The following is a 21,420-nucleotide window of genomic DNA, read 5'->3' as shown; positions in this document are numbered from 1 at the left end:
CACACACACACACACACACACATACACACTCTAAACAAAACCCCCACAGACCAAAGAAGCTTCAAACTATTACAAAGCACTTATTTGGGAAGATTAGAATATTTGTTAGCCAGGTTTTCACTAAAGAACAGTAAAATAAGATTCTAAAGCAGACCCGAGAACCCTATTCAGCTAGACATGAAAGAACTTTCACAACCACAAACAATTCTGGGTCAGTGAGATACCTCAGTGGGTAGAAGGCACTTGCCACGAAGCCAAACAACCTGAGCTTGATCCCTGGGACCCACCTGGTGGGAGGAGAGAACTGACTTCAAAATGTTTTCCTCTGACCTCCGTGTACACACACACACACATACACCCCAACTCCATTCTGTTTGTATGGGGTTGTGTGTGCCTGTTGAGTGGAGGTCAGAGGTAGATATCGGGGTTTCCTCGGTTGCTCTGAAGCTTATTGTTGTGAGACTGGATGTTATATCAAACCTCAAGCTCCGATTAGCTAGACTAGAGCCTGACAAACCCCAGGGACCTTCTTGGCTGTGCTTCTCCAGAGCCAGGACTGCTCCTTCACTGTACTTGTGCTTTTTTTCCTAAAAAAGTAATTTGTAGACATGTATTTGTTAACAGTGGCTTTACACGGTAACTTAAAAAGGCCTTACTATGCTGGGGGCGGTGGCAGACCTTACTTCTGGCACTAGAGGTGAGCAGTTGGATTTCTGTGAGTTCCACATCAGCCAGGGCTACACAGCAAGGCCCTGTTTAAAAAAAAGTTACTAAATATATTTTTACATCTTGGCTTTTATAAGACTTTAAATATTGATGTATATTAACCAAATGAGGAAAAGCTATTTGAGGGTTCTCAGAAAATGTTCAAGATAAGTCTAGACCAAAAGTCGGCAGCAAACTGTGTTATTCTTCCATGCTCTTTGTGGGAGGGCAGAGGACTTCATAGACAAAAAATAACTGAGACATAGACTTAAAAAGTCTTGTCTGTTTCTTCCCCTGGGAATACTGCTACCGCTAAACCACACAACTCATGGCCACAACAATGACCTTGGTAACAGCGGGGCTGGGGAATCCTAAGTCTGGGCTCAGGACTTCAGAAGATGGGGGGGACGAGACACACACACACACACACACATGCTCTGGGTGGGACGAGACACACACACACACACATGCACACACATGCAGAGGTGCTTTATATGATGAAAACAATGCTTAGAAAAATAAAGAACCAAAATTATGCAAAAAGGTCATTGATAGGCCAATTTAAATTTGAGAGCATGCCCCCCCAGAAGCCACTGGCCTCCCTTTCTTGCCAGCTCCAGGCTTGCCAGCCTGGTAGTCCAGTATGGTGGGAAAGTCCAGGATCTAGATAGGCAGCCTGGTTCGTAAGGATGGATCAAACTGGAACTTGGACTGTGACCCACACAGCTTGTGTCTGCGATTTAAGCAGAGAGGAGAGAAGTGTGCACAGCCGGAAAACACGACATCGAGAGGGGGACTGTCGTCAGTTTCGTTTTTCTTCTCTGAAGAACTTAATTTAAAACAATTTTTTTTTGTGGTAAATAGTAGGTATTTATTTGAAATGAAAAAAATACTTAAGTACCTGGACTATTGCATTTCATCATGGACTGTAATTGTCTACCTTTTTGCATCAGACAGAGATACAGTAAACACTCGGAATCACAGATTGCACACTAGATAGGAGTTCTTCAGGCCTTTTACATCACCACCAGAGGAACAGATATGGGGTTCTGCGATATAGTACAAAAGTCCACAATCAATCCAGTCTCAGCCAGCATCTTCAGTTTACTTCCGTCGCTGTGCGAACAGTTGGCCGTTACTAGGGCTCACAAGTTAATAACAGGACAAAAATATACATCGCACTGACACAAAAAGTCAGCTGTGTTAATGGTCATGCAACAAGTACCCAAACTTGCTGAAATTAAAAATACTCTCTAAAAACAGGTTTTTTTTTTAACAGCATAAATATTTTATACACAGTTCGTTTACCAAAACAAAATGTATTTAAATGATACAAAGCAAAAATAAGTTTCTACCACCTTTGTACATAAGAAAGTGCAAAATAACTTATCTAGAGTGTTTTGCTATTCTCCAGAGGGCTGGCTGCTACGGGCAGCTACTTCTCGTCTTCGAAAGCATGACGTTACACTTGCACACGGATGTGTCAGAGTACATGGATGAGTGGGGATGGAGGGACGGGTGGAGGCATGAATGAAGATCAGGCTGGAGCCCTGTGAGGTACTCAGAAAAGGAATACAGACCACAGGAAGGTGGACGCACACAGTGTTGCTAAGCAGATTGGCACAGACCACAGAGGGCAAAATGAAGAAGGAGCAGAGGGACGCGAGCGAGTGCGCTGCCCTGTGTGAGCGACTCTGTGATTTCTGCACAAGTGAAAAGAAAACAAAAACCAAAACCGACGGAACAGAACAGTTGCCCACAGCACCAGCTGCCAGAGGAAACGCTATCGTGAGGGGTTTGGTTTCCACCTACTAGTTATGGAAGTTGTGTTTGAAAGTTTAAGAGTGTTCATCCCATAGAACAAGCTTCGAGCGGCTACACACACATTCCTATGTTCAAGTCTCGAGAACCACCTGTGCCATCGGCTACGGGTAAACACAGGTCATGGGCCAAAGGGGGGCGCTTCTCTGCAAAGGTAACACTGCTGTAAAGCATCCAGGCGCAGACAGGGCCAGCACACCACCACGCAGAAGCAGTTTCTGCAGCTGAGGAGGAACACCAGCCCCTTCTAAAGACGTGATGGGGAAGATAGCAGGGCTGCTTAAGACACAGGAAGGAGAGCAAAGCAAAAGCCACTTTTCTTCAGTGAAAAGAGTTAATGCCAACAATCCTTTCCCTTGTGTATTTGAGCGTTTAGAAATGGAAGTATTTGAGTCAATTTTGATATGTATCATAGATAGACTGTAGGCTGAAACCTATAAAGGAAGGTTTAAATTTAGAAAGCATAAGGCACTAAAGCAGCCTTCACGGTTTCTTCTGGAGACCTGCGATCAGGAAGAACAATTCTCTGTTCTGAAGCTGCTTTCAGCCCACCAGGTACAAGCTCACTGTTGTACCAAATGCCTGTTTCTGGACACATGTGCATATATGTGCATTTTAGTGCATGAGTGTGCCTGTCACCAGGGCTAAGGATGGAGAGTTCGGGATGCCAAAGCCACTGTCCTTTGAATGATACCTCCCTCTGTGAGGGTGTCAAGGCCTGTCCTTTCTCTTGGGCCATTAGTGATCCTCTATTGTTCTAATCACAGGGCTTTTAGAATTGTTCATATTATTAGCACTAAGTATCTGAAAATGTTAAAATCTAGATTAATTGTTTTATTTGATTTCATATATATATATATTTATATTTATGTACATAACACACATTTTTAAAAAATCCCACCACCAAAGCCATTTTTCTATAAACTTATCTCTCAGCTCCCACCAGCTTTAATCCTCCTGGATTTGTGTGTTCTGCATCCAACTAGTAGAACAAATTAAATAACTAAATATTAAAATACTGTAATTATATTCATAGCAAAACCAAAAAAATAGACATCGATACAGTATAAATCTCACTGTCCTCAGGTAGATGGCATTAAATGGGAAAGGTTCATTTTAAGCAGTTCTGACATGATCCAGTTTTACAAGGTTTAAATGTTAATTCTGTACACTTTTTTAAAACCCTCTTTTGAAAATAAGTTGTTGTAGAACATAGTGTCTCCAAAGACACACACTTGTTATGTTCTATGCAGAGAAGCTAATTTGGGGTTACATGCAAATCTATTTCCATTAACTGAGGCAGGGCTGTGTCCTGCCTGACGTTGGTCACCTGGTCCCCTTTGGGCCATCGATGCTGAGGTGCTCTGGGACCACACAGCCCACAGGTCAGTTGAAGGGGCCTGTCATGTAAGAACAACACTGGTGTTGGTGTGCGGCCAGAACACAATGCTCAGGTATTTGCAGGTCACCGCATGATGACCAGACCGCTTTTCTCCCACATTAGCTCCGAAAGCAGGGCTACACGATTTTGGTTACTAGCCTATTTTAAGTGGAGATACTGTGGGCAACTTGAAAGAAATGGTATCAGGCACACAGGCTTGGTTTGAACGGAAAAAAAATATTACAGATAATGTCTTTGAGAATTAAAAAAAACCCTTATTTATAATTGAGAGATGTTAGACAAACCTTAAATAGTTCATTGAGTTAGTGGCTTAGTTTGAAGTCTCATGTTACAGGCAATTAGGTCCTTATTTAGAAAAAAAAAGGCCTTTATACCTATTTACAATATACACAGCTGCTTGCAAAGAAGTCAGATTTACTACTGTTTTCTATAAGCCTTTTTTTTTTTTTAAAGTTTTTGTTGATTTTTCCAAATAAGGATGAATAGCTCTATAAAAATGAGATGCAGGAAAGACAGTTGGGGCGCACGCTACGGGAGACTCGGGTTCTGAACCACGCCTGGAACCGCCTTGCGCTCTTCTGTGCTGCTCACTGCTAGTGCCTGCCAGTCACCGGCCTCAGAACCGTGACCCAGAGATCCTCAGTGTGAGGAGCTGTGCAAGTGGAGGCTGCTTCAGTGCACTCGGCGCTGAGATGGGACCCAGAGAGCTCCCTCAGTCTCGGCAGTTTCGAGGCCCGTCTTCCGCTCCTCTCTCGTGCTGTAAGCTATAGTAACAGTTCTGGCAGACTCGCACCGGGGATGAGATTTTCAAGCGCTTGATTTCTGACTGAAATCGGCTGCACCTACAGGAAAGGTGAGATAGGTTAGTTACAGATCTTCTCAAGCCACCACTGGCTGAGGGCGCCAGCGATGTGGAACTGCACTGGAAGGCAGGCAGTCTGGGGTCAAAGGAGCAGGACACCACAATAATGCTCAAGGAAAAGCTGGTTGGTGCTCATGTTGCTGGTCCAGGACCAAAGAATGCTGCGGAGATGCCAGGAGGCCCATCCGTGACCAGAGAAAATCAGAAACATTATGAGAGATTCCACACAGCTGTGAGTCTGCGAAACCGCACCCACCCTGAGCGTCAGTAGATCTTAACTGCTTAGGCCTCGCTGCTCTGGGTCAGGGAGTTTGGGGCACAGGAGCCTGATGCCAAGCCAGGAGGTCTGAGTCTCCTCACTGAGCCCCACATGGTGGGTTCAAAAGCTGACCACATCCATGGGCCGACTGCCTCCTAGTTTCCCGGACTACAGGTGTGGCGAGTGTGGCAATGTCACTTGAGCCTAACCTTCCCCCTTGATGGGGAGACTCAATGTCCGCTGCCCACTTGGATGTTTTCTTGCTTTTATTTTATGTCCTCACAGGGAACTGCTCGTTTTGTTTCTGCCAATGCATATTAATTATATCAATGGCACTTAGTGCTATTTCTACACATGTACATGCAGGCACTGATCGGACCCACCCGTCCTCTCTGTCCTTGTCCCCATCCCCAGCACCTTAACTACTAGCTACTCATCATGCTCTACTTGCAGGTCAGGCCCACTTTACTTTTTAACTTAAATAAATGGCCTCGAATGTGTGCTATGCTTGTCCTTCTCTGCAATGGCCTATTTCACTCAGTACAAATGTTCTTTAGTTCCATTCCTTTGTCCTTTAAGGGCACCTAGTACTGGGTGTGCATATATATACACGAGAACTTCGCACTATTCTATTACATTCTATTACATTTTCTTTAGCATGTGTGCATGCATGCAGTACGAGTGGAAGTCAGAGGCCAGCCTTTGGGAGTCTGTTCTCATGTGGGTTCCTGTGTTTGAACTCAGGCCGTGCAGCTCCTCCGCAGTCATCTTTCAAATATGCAGTATCCCTGAATCCACGCATTCACTGCCGACTCTAGCTCTTGGCTATGCAGGCCCTCTCAGATGCTGACTTCCATGTCCTGGGATGTATACTCAAGGGCAGCTGGGCCACGTGGCAGCTCTGAGTTTAGTTTTCCATCCAGACTGACTAATTTGCATCTCACAACAGTGTGGAAGAGCCTCTTCTCCTCCTGTCCACAGGAGCATGTTTTATTGGTGACAGCTATTCAGATTAGGGTCAGATGGAATCTCACTGTCATTTTGAATTATATTTCCTTAAGGCCTTATGGCACTATTACTTTATATATTTATTGGTTATCTGTGAAGTACCTATTTGGACCACTTGCCCAGTTTTCAATCTAGATTTACCTAGTTTTCGTTTAAGTGCTCTAGCTATGAATCCAGGGTGATGAGCTAGCACACTCTCTCTCCCATCCCTGCAGGCAGCGTCTCCGTTCACTCACCACACCCTTTTCCGTGATCAGTTTGTCACGTGTTGCTCTTGATGCTCGGAGTCTGATCTAGAGAACTGCCTAAGCCAGGGTTTCTCTATGTAGCCACATGCCACTGTCTCTCTAGTGCTGCGATTAAAGGCGTGCACTATCACCACCCAGCCTAAACCACTACATAAAGAATCTCTCCTATATTTTCCTCTTGGTGCAGTGAGAGCTTCTGGTCATACACCAAAGTATTTGAGCTATTTGAGCTGACTTCCACACGCGGTAATAGAGAGGGTCAAGTGTTAACTTCCTGTATGTGGTTACTGGGTGTTCCAAAGCCACCGCTGAAGAGGCTGTTATCTTCAGGGTGTTTCTGTTAACTTGTCAGTCAGCCACAGCGCACAGGCTTCCCTATGTGTCTGCAAACTGACCCACCATCTGCTTTTAGCCCAGCACCATGCTGCTGTGGCTACTATAACTCTGACTTTTTGTTTCCCTACTAATTTTAGGGTTGTTTTCCCTAGTTCTGTGCAGAATGCCATTAGTATTCTGAAGGGGACCACAATGAAGCTGAGCTTGCTTTGGGTAGCATGCACATCTTGGCAATATTCATTCTTCTAGTCCGTGAACACGGGAGGCCTTCCAGCCTTCTTCTGTCTTCTCTATTTCATCCTTCAGTGTCTCATTTCCACACGTTAGATGTGCTGTGTGTATGCGTGTGCGCACATGCAGGGCAGAGGTCAACTTAGGAGCCATCCTCTAGGTTTCTGGAGCCCCGACCAGGCTCCCTGGCCATGCCTGCACGGACTGGGACTGCAGACTTCCTTCCCCACCCTGAGCCTGCCTGGGGATGTCTGCAAACTTTCCTCTTCCTGAGTCTGACATGCTCACTGGAGTGGATGAGAGCGGAAGACCAATATCACTGGCAGAGTTCCTCTCCAGGCATCCACAGGCTATGTGTCCCACGGCCCTAGCCATGGCTGGGACTGCTGCGCTGCTCAGGACACCTCTGGAGGGTCCTCTGTGATGGCAACAATGGAATCAGAGCTCTTTCCTTGGTAACACAAGGTGGCAGGTGGAGGGCGGGCGCAATGTGTGCAAAGCCGTCCTTCTGTCCAGGTCCCTGTTTCAAACCAGTCACAACCGGTCACACCCTTGATGGCAGGCTCCACCATCCTTACGCATCACATCCTTCATCTCCCTGTGCCAACATCTGTTTTCCCATGTAGCATGGTTTGTGTCTTCTGACCCATGTTTGGTTCCTGAGACAGCAACCCCGGAGCCACATGGAGCCAGTGTGGCGGAGTACCTGTGGAGTCTCCTGGGTGGGGAGATTCCGGGATTCTGACCTTGAAGCTGTGCAGATTCAGAGAATGGGTCTTCACTGGGAGCAGAGGTGATCAGCCCCATGCAGACCTCAGGCTTCTTGTCTAGCTAAGCTATGAGCCTGTGCCGGGGGTTCAGGGGAGGATGCACTTCCAGGACAGGATCTCCAGTGTCCGTTTGCTGCTCAGCTGAGAGTCTCCTAGCAGCACAGCAAGGCCAGCCCAGAGCTGTGTGGAATATTTTCTCCTGTGGTGCCTTTGTCTCAAATGTCAAGGTTTTATGAGTTTCCATTTCTCCTGTGATTTCCAGTGTTCACTTGGTATGCGGCATTGCCCATGCTGCTGTGGGTCTTTGTGGAGAAGCTGATGGCTCAAACTAGCAACTGTGCTGTGTGACCGCTGTCCGTCCAAAAGGGCACTCCAGCCACCACACACCTTTTCTCTTTGAACATTTTTTTATTTCCTATTTCTTTCCTTTTTTTTTTTTTGTCTTTTGGTTTTCTGAGACAGGATTTCACTGTGTAGCCCTGGCTTTTCTATAACTTGCTTCCTAGACCAGGCTGGCTTTGAACTCACGAAGCTCCACCTCCGCCTCTTGAGTGCTGTGATTAAGGTGTGCATCATTCTATGTGTTGGAGATTGAACCCTGGGAAGTGAGATTGTTGGAGGTCTCATAAACGGGAATACAGGCTGTTCCAAACATGCCAGCAAGTGTTGCAAGCAGACTGCACCCCAGTCCTGCAATCATTTCTTAAAGGCATTTTTTTTCTTGCTTTTCTTGCTAAGTGAAGTGTTCTTATTTCTATTATTGTGAGAGAAGTGCTCCCACAGGCTACTTAAGATATGTTCATGGTCTTTAAAAAGTACTGTGGGTTTCTTTCCATAGAGTAAATCAGGAAATGACGCCAGGCATGGCATTAAATCACTTTCAGCTTGGATTCTCACAAAATGGAGATGCAGATTCATACAGTCTGTTAACCTGAGTGTCAGAAAATAAACCAAGTGCTTAAGAGGGTCACGGGACTGGCTCAAGATGGAGGCAGTTCTCGCAGTTGAGGGCAGGAAGGTTGTACCTTCCCACATAGCTGATTGTGGCCCTGTCTGCTAAAGCAGCAGCTGCTACTTGGCCAATGCTCTCAACAGCCTTCACCGCACATATCTGAGCAACGGGTAATTTAAAGACTTACCTAAACTTAATTCTGAAACCACTACAAAGAACAGGTGGGTGTCAGTATTGAGCATTACACTGGGGTGCTCCACCCATAATTACAACATCAAAGCACAGTGCTACGTGACGGGATCCTCTGCCCCACCTCATTCAAGTCCCAGTCAGAAATGCTGGCAGTGACATTCTTGCTAATGTACCTTGCAATCCACTTCTAAGAACGGGGGTGTAAGAAAAAAAAACAGTAATTATAACGCCTTAGAAACCCAGCTAGCCTCCGTCCCCACACTCACTGTCACTCGGTGCGCTCAACAGCTCTAAAGACAAGCTCTTCTACCCACAGAGAACAAGCTCAGGGCTTCAGTGAGGTGACAATAAGCTTGCTCAAGGGTCAAAAATGATTATACAGGTGTTTTCTATGAAGGCATCTACAATAAGACAATGTGGGTGTCAGAGCGGCATATCCAGGGGATCCCTTCTGTGTGTGCAGGACAAGGGAGGCCTGAATGTGCCATCAGGTGATGGCAAGCTCACATTTGTTCTGGGCCAAGATAGACTGCCTTATTATAACCTAAAGTTATGATAAAAGATTAAATGCAAAAAGTAAAACTTGAAAACTTTAAAAGAAAATAAAATTTCCTATATGATCAAACTTAGGATACCAAAATTCTAACATACGTACACAAACTGAGTATAATAAGTGCACCAGACAGTACAAATGCAAAATAAAAACAGAAGTAGGTATGTGCACGGCACAGCGAAGGACTGGAGTCCAGAGCACACAGAGAACTCAAGAAGAGAGACAGGAAGGAGGGAGAAAAAGAAGGCAAGAGAGAAAACCTACAAGGAAAACGGGCAGATTTCCTAGAGGAAGCCTGGGTGCCAATAGGTGCCTGAAAAGATGCCAATGTCTCTAGCATTGCAAGTTAAGATTGCAAGTTAAGACAACAAGACACATTTCCTTAACCATCAGATTGGCAAAAGGACAAAGGCTTGGCATACCAAGCATGACTAAGAATCTGGAAGGTTTCTGTGTCCTACTGGGCTAGCTGGAGTAGCACTGCTGTTCTAGGAGTCCTTTAGCAAGACCAGGAAAGACCCAGGGTCAAGTCTGTGTCCTGGAGGAAGTGCCATCTCCTGGGGAGGAAACCGGCACTTAGGATGGAGCATACTGTAGCATTATTCACAGTATCTGCAAGGTGGGACGCTAACACCAGGGATCCTCAGGAGGAGATGTTGGGTATCAATTCCTGCAGAGCCCTGAGGTGAACTACCTGGCACACGGTTACACTGAACACACTAGAATAATGGTTATCTGTGAGTGGATTAGAAACCGGAGTCCTACTTTACAGAAAAGTGCAGACGGTGCAGTGTAAAGCTGAGAAAAGAACCAGACTCTGTGTACAGAGTGGCAAATGCTGAGCGCTGTAAGGACTCATGGAGAGTAACACGCCATCAGTGAAAGTGGGATGGACCGCAGGTCTCATTGCAGTGTGGATGTGCACATACCCCGTGTGCCTCTACAACAGTCCGGACGGCGTGCGCACGTGCGCTTCTACAACAGTCCGGACGGCGTGCGCACGTGTGCTTCTACAACAGTCTGGACGGCGTGCACACGCGCGCTTCAACAGTCCGGACGGCGTGCACATGTGCACCTCTACAGCAATCAGGACAACATGTACACATGCAATTGAAGTCAGGGTATTTTTGTGATTATTTCTCTACTTTCTATGAGAGAAATAGTTCATAATGAACTCACTTCTGACAGAAGAGCTGTCCACAGTTCCTGCAATGGTGCCGTCTTTCTGTGAGGGAAAAGCGCACGGAGCAGCCGGAGCAGCTGTCGCCACCTTCATCCTTCACCCAGTGGTCAGCAGCGGAGCGGCCAGGCTGGTCACTGACAGACCAGCTGAACACGCGGCCCCGACTGTCACCAACGAGGATTCTGCTGTGGTCCCTGTGGAATACGAGAAGGGCTCTGGTCCGGGGCTCATGGTGTTCAGAGGAAGCCCGATTCCCTCAAAGGAAGTTAGTTAAGAGAGGCAAAGAAATAAAACCTAGCCTGGGTTTATTTTCCCATTTTAATTTTCTTTGGCTCAAACCTTGCTGTGTCTTTAAAAGACACAGAGAGCATTATGGTTTATTTGTTGAGAATTAAAATCTACCCAGTGGCAAGCTTCTGACCAGGAGAATCAGACCAGCTACAAGCATAATACATGTCTCAAGGATTGGGCTGAAATAAGGGTCCCTAGCTATGCAAATGACCCAGAAAGAGAGATGGGCTCCAAAAAGCCTGGCCCTTACTTGGAGACACCCAGTGCGGTGACTTCAGCTGGGTGTGCATTGTCCTTTCGATCAAAGGCCGTGTGCATCGTCAGTTTGCTTCTGAAGACCAGCTGCCGCTCCCACCGGTACCCTGGAATGGAGAAGTGGAGGACAGAGACAAACTCAACCTAGGGAGCGACAGAATGGAGGCTGTTTTTGCACTGTGGCTTCTTGTTTAAAACATGCCTAGCTTCATCTCTAGGAGAACTGTCTGTGGCCCAGGCCGTAGATGTGACTGATCAAGGAGAGAGCCCCAAGGGAGCTGGACCCCACGGCCCATCACTCACAGGCAGGGTGAAAGACACCAGACCTCAACTTACCTGGTTTCAATCTGCTGTAATTTCGTGCTTCGATGGGGTTGGGGTGGGCATGAGTGAGGGGGCCCTGCAAATGGGCTCTGGTCTGGCCCTCAGAGTAGTTCACAAATATGAAGCCATCTTTTTCATCAAGACTGAGCTGGTCGGACCAGCGCCTGGAGTCATCAGAGCTGCTGTCCGTACACCACGTGGCAGTGGCTCTGCAGGAGGCTGCCCTGGGCCTGTGGCTGGTGCTGCTGGGCTGGCTGGCCGTCTCCTTGGGCTCCTGACTGATGCTTGGCTCCTCTGTTTCAGAATCGGTGCTGTCTTCATCTTGGGCTTGCTGCCCTGGGGAAAGTATAAGTGAAGGGAGACAGCGGACACATCAGCTAGACTTACTTTGTCCTGTTTGCTTTTCTTCTATTGGTGAAAGCCACCACAACAACAGAACACTTTAAGCCAAGTATTTCTAGTAAGGTTACAGACAGTAAAGAAGAAGGATCTGTCTTAGAATTCCATTTTATAGACTATGCCTGAGAAAATCCTTAGCTTGGCATTTTATCCTTCACAGCAGAACCCGGACTACAGTCTTCCTAACAGCCTGGCTCCTCTGCCTCCCCCCCACCCCCAACCTGCTCGCCCTCGTGGAGGTTTGTATGCACTGTTTCTCTACATGAACTTGTCTTCCAAGTCTGTGTGGGCTGGTGCTACCTGTCTTTGAGGACACAACATTAACGTCTAAAGTCTTACCCAATTGCTTATATCTCCTCCCTCTGCCAAATGCCTTCTTCCTGCCATGCCTCTTGGTACTGGACATTCTTCTCTAAACTCTTGCCCCTATAACCTTACAAACAGTGGAGGAAGAACAGAAGCACAGGGCCATGGCCGTGGCAGTGGGTAACTATGCCACTTCTAAGACTAGTGAGTTTCTTATGAAAGTTTAAATCTTGATTCTTTCCTTCCCATTGTCATTCTACATTTCCTCACACTAATGACTGTCTGCTGCAGTCACATCTCCCAGAGAAGATCCGGGGAAGGTGCACAGACGGACACGAGGGAAACCCACAGCAAGCATGCAAGTGCCAGCACAGTGAGCACACGCATTTCCTTGTCAGCACACAACCGTCCCTGATGAGCCTCAGATCATCTGTCCCCAGCTGCCGAGCGGTGGCTCTGACCTCCCGGGAGCCCTTAGCTTGCCTTCCTCAAGTCTCATGCCTGGCACTGTTTAGTCCTTCCCTGTGGACCGCTTCCTTCCCCCTTCTGCAAACCGCCACAGCAGAATACACAGGACCACGATACAGGAATGTCTCTCTGCCCTGGGTGCGGCTCTTCTTCCATCACACTCACTCATCTTCTTTTATTCATTAAAGGAAAGACTCCCTTCTCACTGGACCCCGTAATCCAATGACATAGATAAAACAGGCAGCCAACCCCCAAACAGTTACTCAATCAAAATTTCCAAACTGTACTTCTTCCCATCACCACTTCAGATGACCTCTTCTGAGGCTACAGTTTAGCCTGTGGGAATTACATTATCAATATAACATGAGAAAATGTCCTGTGGATGGGATTATTTTTCCTGACACAGAAAGCAGACACTTTGTGCCCTTCTGATAATGTTGCCTTTTCCCGGAGAAGCCCCTTATAGCACCAAAGTCATTCAGTTCTCTGTGTGCAGAAACACAGAGGCCACCAAACGGAAAGCTGATTCCTTCCAACAAGTCATTAGTGCCAGACCATGAGGGGCAGCTTCTGTGGAGACAGCGGCACAGGGCAGGCCACTGCTGGCTCCCTGGCTCTGTCCCCAGTCGTTCTGTGAGAAATCACCTGGCTCTGTCTCACCGGGAAGCTTTAAACGGTCTCAGAAATAACAGGTAACAGCCTTCAGTCGCAATTACTGCCCATGTGAGCAGGAGCAGGTGGCCTGGGAACTGATGTCTGGCTAAACAATTAAAAAGCTATGTACCCACTTGTTTCTGTCCATACTGCACCCGACCAGCTGGGCTCAGCAGCTGTAGAACTGAGGTGAGGAGCTGCCTGACTCACCCAATGCTGTCCCTAGAACTCAGGCCTCCAGCACTGCAGGGAAAGTACTCCTGTATCTGCCTGCCTCCTGAGTGGGCACTGGTGAACTAGAGCAAACCAGGTACACAGGAGATGGGAACAGCAGCAGAGCCAGTGCTGAGTGCAGCGCCCAGCCTTGTCCATTTGAGATGCTCGGTGTGACCTAAACCAGAGTGTTAAATACCTATCTGTGCTTCAGGACAGCCTTCTTGCGTTTCTAGTTCTTCCACAGGCTCAGGAGCTGGTGTTTCAGGGACTTGTAGAAATTCCATCCTCCAGAACTGCAATAAAGTAACGTGGAAACAACACATGGCAGAATCGGGCTGGAGACAGCAAACACATTACCTCATAAAGGTGCAAGCTGAGGGGCAAGTGTGTGGTTCCAGTTATTGCTTCTAAATAGGTTTTTCTGAACCTGCCGGGCTGCTTGCCTTACATGGTAGCTACCCCTCACTAGGGGCAAAGGACAGAGGTCAAGAAAGTTTAAAGTCATGGTCACTGTGGAGGTTTGAGTCAGGACGGGCCCCACTGGTTCATAAATTTGAATGCTGGGTTCCCAGTTGGTGGAGCTGTTTAGGAAGGATTAGGAGGTATGGCCTTGTTGATGGAGGTGTGCCACTGGGGGTGAGCTTTGAATTGAGGCTCCCTCCCTCCCTCCTTCCTTCCCTCCCTCCCTCCCTCCCTCCCTCCCTCCCTCCCTCCCTCCCTCCCTCCCTCCCTCTCCCCATTTGTTTCTGCTCTCTCTGGTTTCAATGTGAGAATAAGATGTATACTCTCAGCTATTGCTCCTGCACCCTGCCATGAAGGTCATGGACTGGCCCTCTGAAACTGTGAGCCATCAATTAAATGCTTTCTTTTATAGTAGCAATGGAATGGTAATGGTAACTAAGACAGTAGCCACATAAGTAAACTTTACAAAACTTGTAAAGTCTTGCATAGATGAAGTCAAACCTCACCTCCAAGTACACTCATCTGTGGCATTTCAGTAGTGCCTGTAACACTTAGCAGAAGCTGTAGCCTCAGAACTGCACACAGGACACCCCCCCCCCCCACACACACTTGCTGCCTGAGGCACTGCATATAGTTTGGGTGTGGCTGTCAGTTTCATTGTCTCTAAACCTGAGCCTATAATTAAGGAGAATGACAATCAGTCACCTTGACACAGGGTACAATTAAGGGACTTAGAGCTACAAAGAAAAGGAAAATCTCCTGAGCAACTATAGAGCTTAGTGCACACTCTGTCTCTTCTGTGATGCCAGCACACACAGAAAGCAGCAAAAATGGGGAGGGGGGAACCATGTAGGCTCCAGCTTGAGCATGGACAGAAGGTCTCAGGACGTGTTTGCGTGTGTATGTGCATCAGGAACAGTATGAAGGCTTTCCTGAGGTCACTTACCCGGACCACGCCATCAGAGTGTCCTGTTACGATGACATTCTGCGTGTCCCACTCGTTCATCTCGGACACACAGCAACAGATGATCTGCTGACTCCTGCCTGTGAATGTGTTCACACTCACGATCGGGTTGCCGTTGATGCTCCAGACATGGATGTATGTGCCGGCACAGGACACAATGTCCCCCTGAGGAGAAGAGGAGCTTGTCTCTTCACTCTGAGATTCATATCCCATGTCTAGCTCTCAAAACCCTTATGTCCTGAAGACTAGTGTCTGTATGATTTCTGAGGTAACCTACAATTTGGTGCTTGCTGGTACAGGGATCTTCAACAGAAGTTTCAAGAATTGAAAGAGGAGTCTTTGCTGGAGCCAGGGATCACAAATGGAGGCAAGAAGCAATGGACTCAAACACCAGGACCAGAGAGCAGAGGGAAAACTATGAGCTCGGGAGGGCGGCATCTCCAGTAACTGAGAAGGCAGATGGGTACTACAGACTGCTGTGTGCCTACTGTCAAATTTTACTTACAGCAAGAGAGGGACAAAGAAGGCAAGAGGACAGGCCAGGCAGTTCATAAGCGAAGCTGACGGAGAGCCGTGGATGGAAGGGAAGCCGGTGGGAGGTACATCAGAGACAGAAACCTTTCCAGAAGTCACTGAGACTTTACCAAACCATCTTTAAAAGAGTGTTATGCATACAACTGTTTTGCCTGCCTGCATGTCTGTGCATCATAAGTGCTCACCTGATGCCCACATAAGCCAGATGTGGGGCTTCAGATACCCTAGGACTGAGTTATAGACAGCTGCGAGCCACCATGTGCATGCTGGGAAGTGAACCCTGGTCCTATAGAAGAACAGCCAGTGCCTTTAACCTCTGAGCCAGCTCCACTAAAACATCTTCAACAAACCCAAACCCAAATACATCTGTACATTTTGGAGCCCTGGCTGCAATCGTGTGGGTGTACAATGGCCTGGCAAGACTAGAAACATGATTCGAGCTACTTAGGAACAATCCTAGATCAAAGCGTTCTGAATGCTGGCATCAAGCATCTCACTGAGAAACCCAAGGCCGAGGAGTTATGTTGTGCCCACAGTTTTAGAAAGCTTGTTAGGTGCAGTGCTCACACAAGACCCCATGCATTCCCAGCTCTGAGCGCAATGCTCGCAGCAAGTAACACTCTGTGTGGGAATTCCTAGGAGTGACTGCAGGATATCTGACTAAAAACATAGCACGCAGTGTCACAGTTTGGGTATAAAATGTACCCCACAGACGCATGAACTCGGGGTTGACAGCCATGGTGGGAATTACTGGACTCCCGAAGCAGGAGGCTTATCTGTGGAGGTAGATCACTGCAGGGTGGGCCTCTGAGGGCTACAGTCTGGCTTTACTTCCAGCCTGCTAGGTCCTGAGTGTTTCTTACAGACTTCAGTACTAATAACTGCCTTATACCCACTCACAGCCCGCAGACTAGAACGGTTTAGCTGCTATGTCTTCCTCACCACGATGGACCATAGGCACTTACATACCATGAGCCCAAATAGACCCTTTCTCTTTTGCTTTTGTTGGGAATTTAGTTACAATGTTGAGAACATTAAGTCATACAAATAGTATCACCTAGAAGAAACCAAAGTTATAAGGGTCCTTCCCAACAGAAGGCTGTGTGGCTGATAGTAAGAACCTCCTACTGTGTTAAGAAGAAAGCCCCAGGACAGGGCCAGGGTAAGATGCAAATGAGTATGTGGAGCCAGGAAGCCACCAGGTAGGTTTCTATTCATTCCCAGGATTGCTCGGCAGATGGGAGCACCATCTGCACAGGATGTCTCTCACAGAGGAAGTCTCACGAGAGGCCTTGGCTGTCATAAACCCCCACCTGAGCTCCCCTTGCTTATCATTCCAGCTTAGCAATGGATCTTCTTCTCCTCTACCTCAAAAGGCCTTGGTCTGCCAGGAGACTCTAGGACAATGCATTCATTTTATTCTGATTCATTTATTTATATATGAAACACTAATTTTTCAAAAAGCTAGCATCTTCTGGTAACTTCAAAATCTGTTTTTTTAAGTAACCTGATAATTATTTTTCTCTTGTTCGTTGACCCAGTGGTTAATAGTTTTTACTGTACAAAGAATTTCAACAAAACGCTTAGACTGTTATCAAGTCCTATGATTTGCATTTTTGTTGTTGTTTGGATTATAAAATTTAACATCCACTTGCTTTTCAAGCAGAATGCAGTGGCTCCTACATCGTGAATATGAATATCCAAAAAGAGCTTCCGTCTGTGTTTAGTCTGGCCAGTATGTTTCCTAAATATTCTACTTACTGTTAACTCATTAATACAAAGAGCAGAAACGGGAGCTCGGTGGCCGCGGAGCTGGGTTAGAAACGACAGTCTGTTCAAATCCCAAATGATGCAGGTTCGGTCTCGGGACCCACTAACAATTATGTGATAGGCTAGCGACGCTGTGGCGCAGGTGACGGTGTCCGTGTGGCCAAGTAAAGCCTACAGAAGGAGGAAAGCGAGAAATCAGGCCTCGCTGTATCCAATCTTCTAGCACCAGCAGAAGGACAGGTTCATTATTAGAGAGCCGGATGCCCGAGCAGGTGCGGGGGTGACGGTCTAGACTCTCCTTCTTTCCATTCTTTTCAGCAGGATGGAAAATGGTGGCCCAGACCTTTGAAGGAAGGGGGAATGTCCGCTACTGCTGGCTTAGATTCTTTCCACTCTTCCCGGGATCATGTACTGACTACGGGGCCAAAGTCGAGACCGTAAGCTAAGCTTCTATTCTTTTGCCATAAACTCTTCTTTAGATGATTGTGAGCACCTGCGATTTTAAAGAGGATGAACCAAGTGCTCAGAAGTAAAGAAATTAAAATTGCATGGTTGTGGTACGTGGTCCTAAAAGATGAAGGGGTCTGGTCCAGACATGCTACCGCTGCATCCTGCTGTGCTGCAGGTGTGTCTGCAGGAGGAGTCTGCACTGGGTGGCTCCTTCCAGGACTGCAGCAGGAGAGCTAATGGAGCCCAGAACAACAATGTGCGATGGTTAGGGAAGAGTTAAGAGAAGTTTCTGATCAATGTTTCATTTACTGAAAATACGCTGCCTCTCCTGTCCCCAGTGGGACATGCTTGCTTACATAAGGAGCTGCCTTAATTTTGTGGTCATACAGACACCTGGAGATATGCTGGGCAAACACAGAACGCTGTTTTAAGTCCTAAGTCCACACTGACGGCACATGAGCTCAAAGTCCATTGACTGCTGGTGAGTCGTTTCTGCCGGAAGTATGGTTAGCAAGACCGCCAACAGCCTTACCTTCTGGTCATGGTAGTGACCAGAAGGACCCTTTGTCCGTGTGGAAGGCTGTTGGACAACGGACTTAATTCTCCCCATATACAGCTAAAACATGGTTTGTTTGATTTTTGCCTTTAAAATAGAGTTGGAGTCACATCTGAACTCAAATTCTGGCTTTATCTCAAAGGTAACACTGGCATACCTTTTATTCTAAGGTATGCTACCCTCACCCCTAGACACAGTAACTACCTTGTAACTTGAGGCTCAGAGTTCTGTATGAGCAAATGAGATAGCTTATTAATAAATTGCTTTTCAAATTATATCCTAAAAACATGGATGTACCCTCCTAATTTTGAAAACACCTGCGATAAAGCTTCAGAGTTTAATATTAGAAAGACGGTGCGGTGGGCAGAGGAGCCTGAACACAAGCCCCGGGCCTGGGTTCAACCCTTAAAATCCACAGAGAGTTGAAAGTAGAAAATGGACTCTATTAAAAAAAAGCTTTCACATTAAGTAAAAATTAATAGACTCAAATAATGATTAAGTAATCAAAATACTTGTCAGCAACACCGTCAGTGTTTTGCTGGACACGTGAATGACTCTGACCTGCTGTTAGGAATGACAAACGGCTAGGTGGAGCCGCTGTGGGGAGCATTGATGACAATCTACAGAAAACACACCTGGGGTAAAGATTTCGGTGTACACATAATTTCTAAGAAACATTTGTATTTAAGCATCCTGAAATACAGTCCCCAAAGACAACTTCATTTAGATTTTTTTTTTTTCGAGACAGGGTTTCCCTGTAGTTTCTAGAGCCTGTCCTGGAACTAGCTCTTGTAGACCAGGCTGGCCTCGAACTCAGAGATCCGACTGCCTCTGCCTCCCGAGTGCTGGGATTAAAGGTGTGCGCCACCACCGCCCGGCTTCATTTAGATTTTAAGAGAAAGTTTTTGAGAAACAGCTTATTTATTCTGATTATTGAAAAGTATTTCTAGTAAATTAATGTTTTGGGTCAGATGCAATTCTAACACCTAGATGGGTGGGGGAGCATGAGTCTGAAGACAGCCTAGACTGCACAGCTAGAAATAGTCTTAAGCCAAAAACAACATACACTTCACCCTCACAGCCAAACAACGCCTCCCCGACCATGGTCTCTGGGTTTGTCTGAAGTGGCTCTGTCTTAAGGAGGCCTTTGTAGTTTCTGGAGCCTGGCAGCTGAGAGAGCGCCCACCCTCTCCCCTGCTGTGTGGTTACCTGCTTAAGCGTGAGGGGCTTGGCCTTTTCTTTGGAGGTGCCCATCTCCCACACACACACCACCGTGCTTGTTCCACCCGTGATCACGAGCTTGGGGCTGGGGCAGATGGCGCAGAGGATCTGGCCCCACTCGGACAGACATTCATAGACAGTCACTGCCTGTCAAGCAAAGTAGACATGAGACGCAGGCCACCAAGTGCTGAGGAAGAGCTGCGCTGTGCTCCCGGGGAGGGCAGCCCAAGCACGCGCTGCCTCACTCTGGGCTGGGTTCAGTTGCAGTGGACAGGGTTCAGTTAGTGACAGTTCCCCTGAAGTTCTACCCCAACTGCCCCAACTGCAACAAAATTAAAAGACTGTGTTCATACCAGTCTGATTTTTACCCCGTTTGGGAAAAACGATGTTCAACCTATGTGATGGTAGCATGTCTGCCGTGAACATGCATGTTTAAGGAGCATTCTGCCCACAGAGAACCGCGCCTAGTGTGACCAGGGGGCTATAAATCTACCTGGGTGGGAGGAGCTGGCCGAGGGCCACATCTAACAGGACCCCCGTCTGCTGTCTGTTTCTCTAGGACACAGCACAAATTTTGTGCTGTAGGAGGGGGGCTGCTTTAGGGTACTGTTACCATGGTGAGCGGCCAGATTGTGACCTGACAACAAGGATATTCGGGTTGCAGAAATGGTGAGCCCTTTGCTGACTAGGATCTCTTAGAATAATTCTGGGAGTGGGAGAGAAGCTCTTAGCTCAGTTCACAAATTTCCCAGAAACACTTGTTCTGTAACTGTTCCAGCTTCTACCCAGCTGTTAAGCCAGGCTGTCCAGACATGCAGGGGAAGGATGAAGAAGGGAAGCAATGCACACCTTATCTGACTCGTAGGTCCCCAGTCTGCAGCTGAGGTCTGCATAGCCCCAGGCGAAGGTCTTGTTCCACGCTGGTGGGATAAGAACCTTGTTCTGCTCTACTGCAAGAATTCCTTTGTCCGTGCAGACAATCTGCCCCACAGGCTCTTTGAGTTCTGTATGGAAATCATTGCATTAAGACAGATGAGGATGTAGGACCTCAAGCCTCACACACAGCAAACATCCCGACCCCCAGGCTCTGGTGCCCATGTCCTACCTTTGACAGGGGTCAGCGAAGGCCTCAGGTTGTCTAGGTGACGGAAGAAGAGCTTATCACTGGTGGCTCCCGGGGGGATGGAGATGCCTGTGTTGTCTCCGTTGAGCCGACTCCTCACTCGCTTTGGTGGATGAGGCTTTTTAAACAGCTGAGGAGGAGGACACACTTTAGAGGGTGCCGTGTCCTCAGGCCTTTGGATGCCAAGCACCATGGCTTCCGTTGCATACACTTTACATGTAACATAAACTATATTACTCCCATTTATCATCTGAGGAAAGAGGTTCAAACTGAGACTAGGAGACTTACCACAGTAAGCAGTGACAGGATTATGGTGCCAGAGCTGGGGTCATCATACCCAATACAAAGCTGAACTAACTTTCTGAAATCATAACCTACTCAAACTAGACCTTGACTGGCAGTTATTTTCCAGGAAACGGACCCACTAAGGATAAGAACCTCCATACCTGCTTAGGGATCTGACCGAAGTTGTTAATGAAGCCAATGGTGGCCGTCTCCTTCAGTGGGTCGTTTATGTTGTAGATATCCACTTGACCCTCATAAAAGAGGTGATGGAAGACGTTGACAGCGTCCACTGCTGCAGGGCCCTGCTGCTTATAGCCGAAGATCAGGTCGATCCACTCGTGCAGGTGGGCGCTCACGTAGTCACACTCCAGAGCCTGGGTTAAGAGGTCAACAGAATTAAAATAACTAAGAACACAGGACAATACTACACCGCTCAGGGTCCTCGCCCCGTGTGTGGTCACTGACAAGAGAAACCCAGCTTTCCCTTACCTCGCGGTGGACTCTGATGAACTCTCTCGGATCTCCCTTTGCCCAGGGTGGAAGGATGACATCTCCAAGCTTGGTGCCATTTTGTTTGCAACCTGTGCAATTGGACACATTAGGAATAAAGTGGAAGAGTA

General features: G+C 47.3%; 1 protein-coding gene across 8 annotated transcripts in view; it reads right to left on the bottom strand.

Annotated features, from left to right (window-relative positions):
- Nucleotides 1-1,784: 1,784 nt before the first annotated feature.
- The window catches only part of Wdfy3 (WD repeat and FYVE domain containing 3), a 231,511-nt gene continuing 211,875 nt past the window's right edge, over nt 1,785-21,420 (bottom strand). For all 8 annotated transcript variants that reach the window (XM_038344793.1, XM_038344848.1, XM_038344802.1 and 5 more), the window contains 12 exons: nt 21,290-21,381; nt 20,962-21,174; nt 20,498-20,645; nt 20,242-20,396; nt 19,381-19,539; nt 17,157-17,336; nt 14,844-15,026; nt 13,632-13,728; nt 11,405-11,728; nt 11,064-11,175; nt 10,519-10,716; nt 1,785-4,770 (listed from right to left, as the gene is read on the bottom strand). In XM_038344793.1, coding sequence (XP_038200721.1) covers nt 4,641-4,770; nt 10,519-10,716; nt 11,064-11,175; nt 11,405-11,728; nt 13,632-13,728; nt 14,844-15,026; nt 17,157-17,336; nt 19,381-19,539; nt 20,242-20,396; nt 20,498-20,645; nt 20,962-21,174; nt 21,290-21,381 — 1,991 coding nt within the window. In that variant the 3' untranslated portion in view covers nt 1,785-4,640. The remainder of the gene's footprint in view (nt 4,771-10,518; nt 10,717-11,063; nt 11,176-11,404; nt 11,729-13,631; nt 13,729-14,843; nt 15,027-17,156; nt 17,337-19,380; nt 19,540-20,241; nt 20,397-20,497; nt 20,646-20,961; nt 21,175-21,289; nt 21,382-21,420) is intronic.

This window comes from Arvicola amphibius, chromosome 1, assembly GCF_903992535.2.
Source record: "Arvicola amphibius chromosome 1, mArvAmp1.2, whole genome shotgun sequence".
Lineage (NCBI taxonomy): Eukaryota > Metazoa > Chordata > Mammalia > Rodentia > Cricetidae > Arvicola > Arvicola amphibius.
Note: the sequence above shows the minus strand (reverse complement) of the source record. Positions and strands in the feature narration are given on the sequence as shown.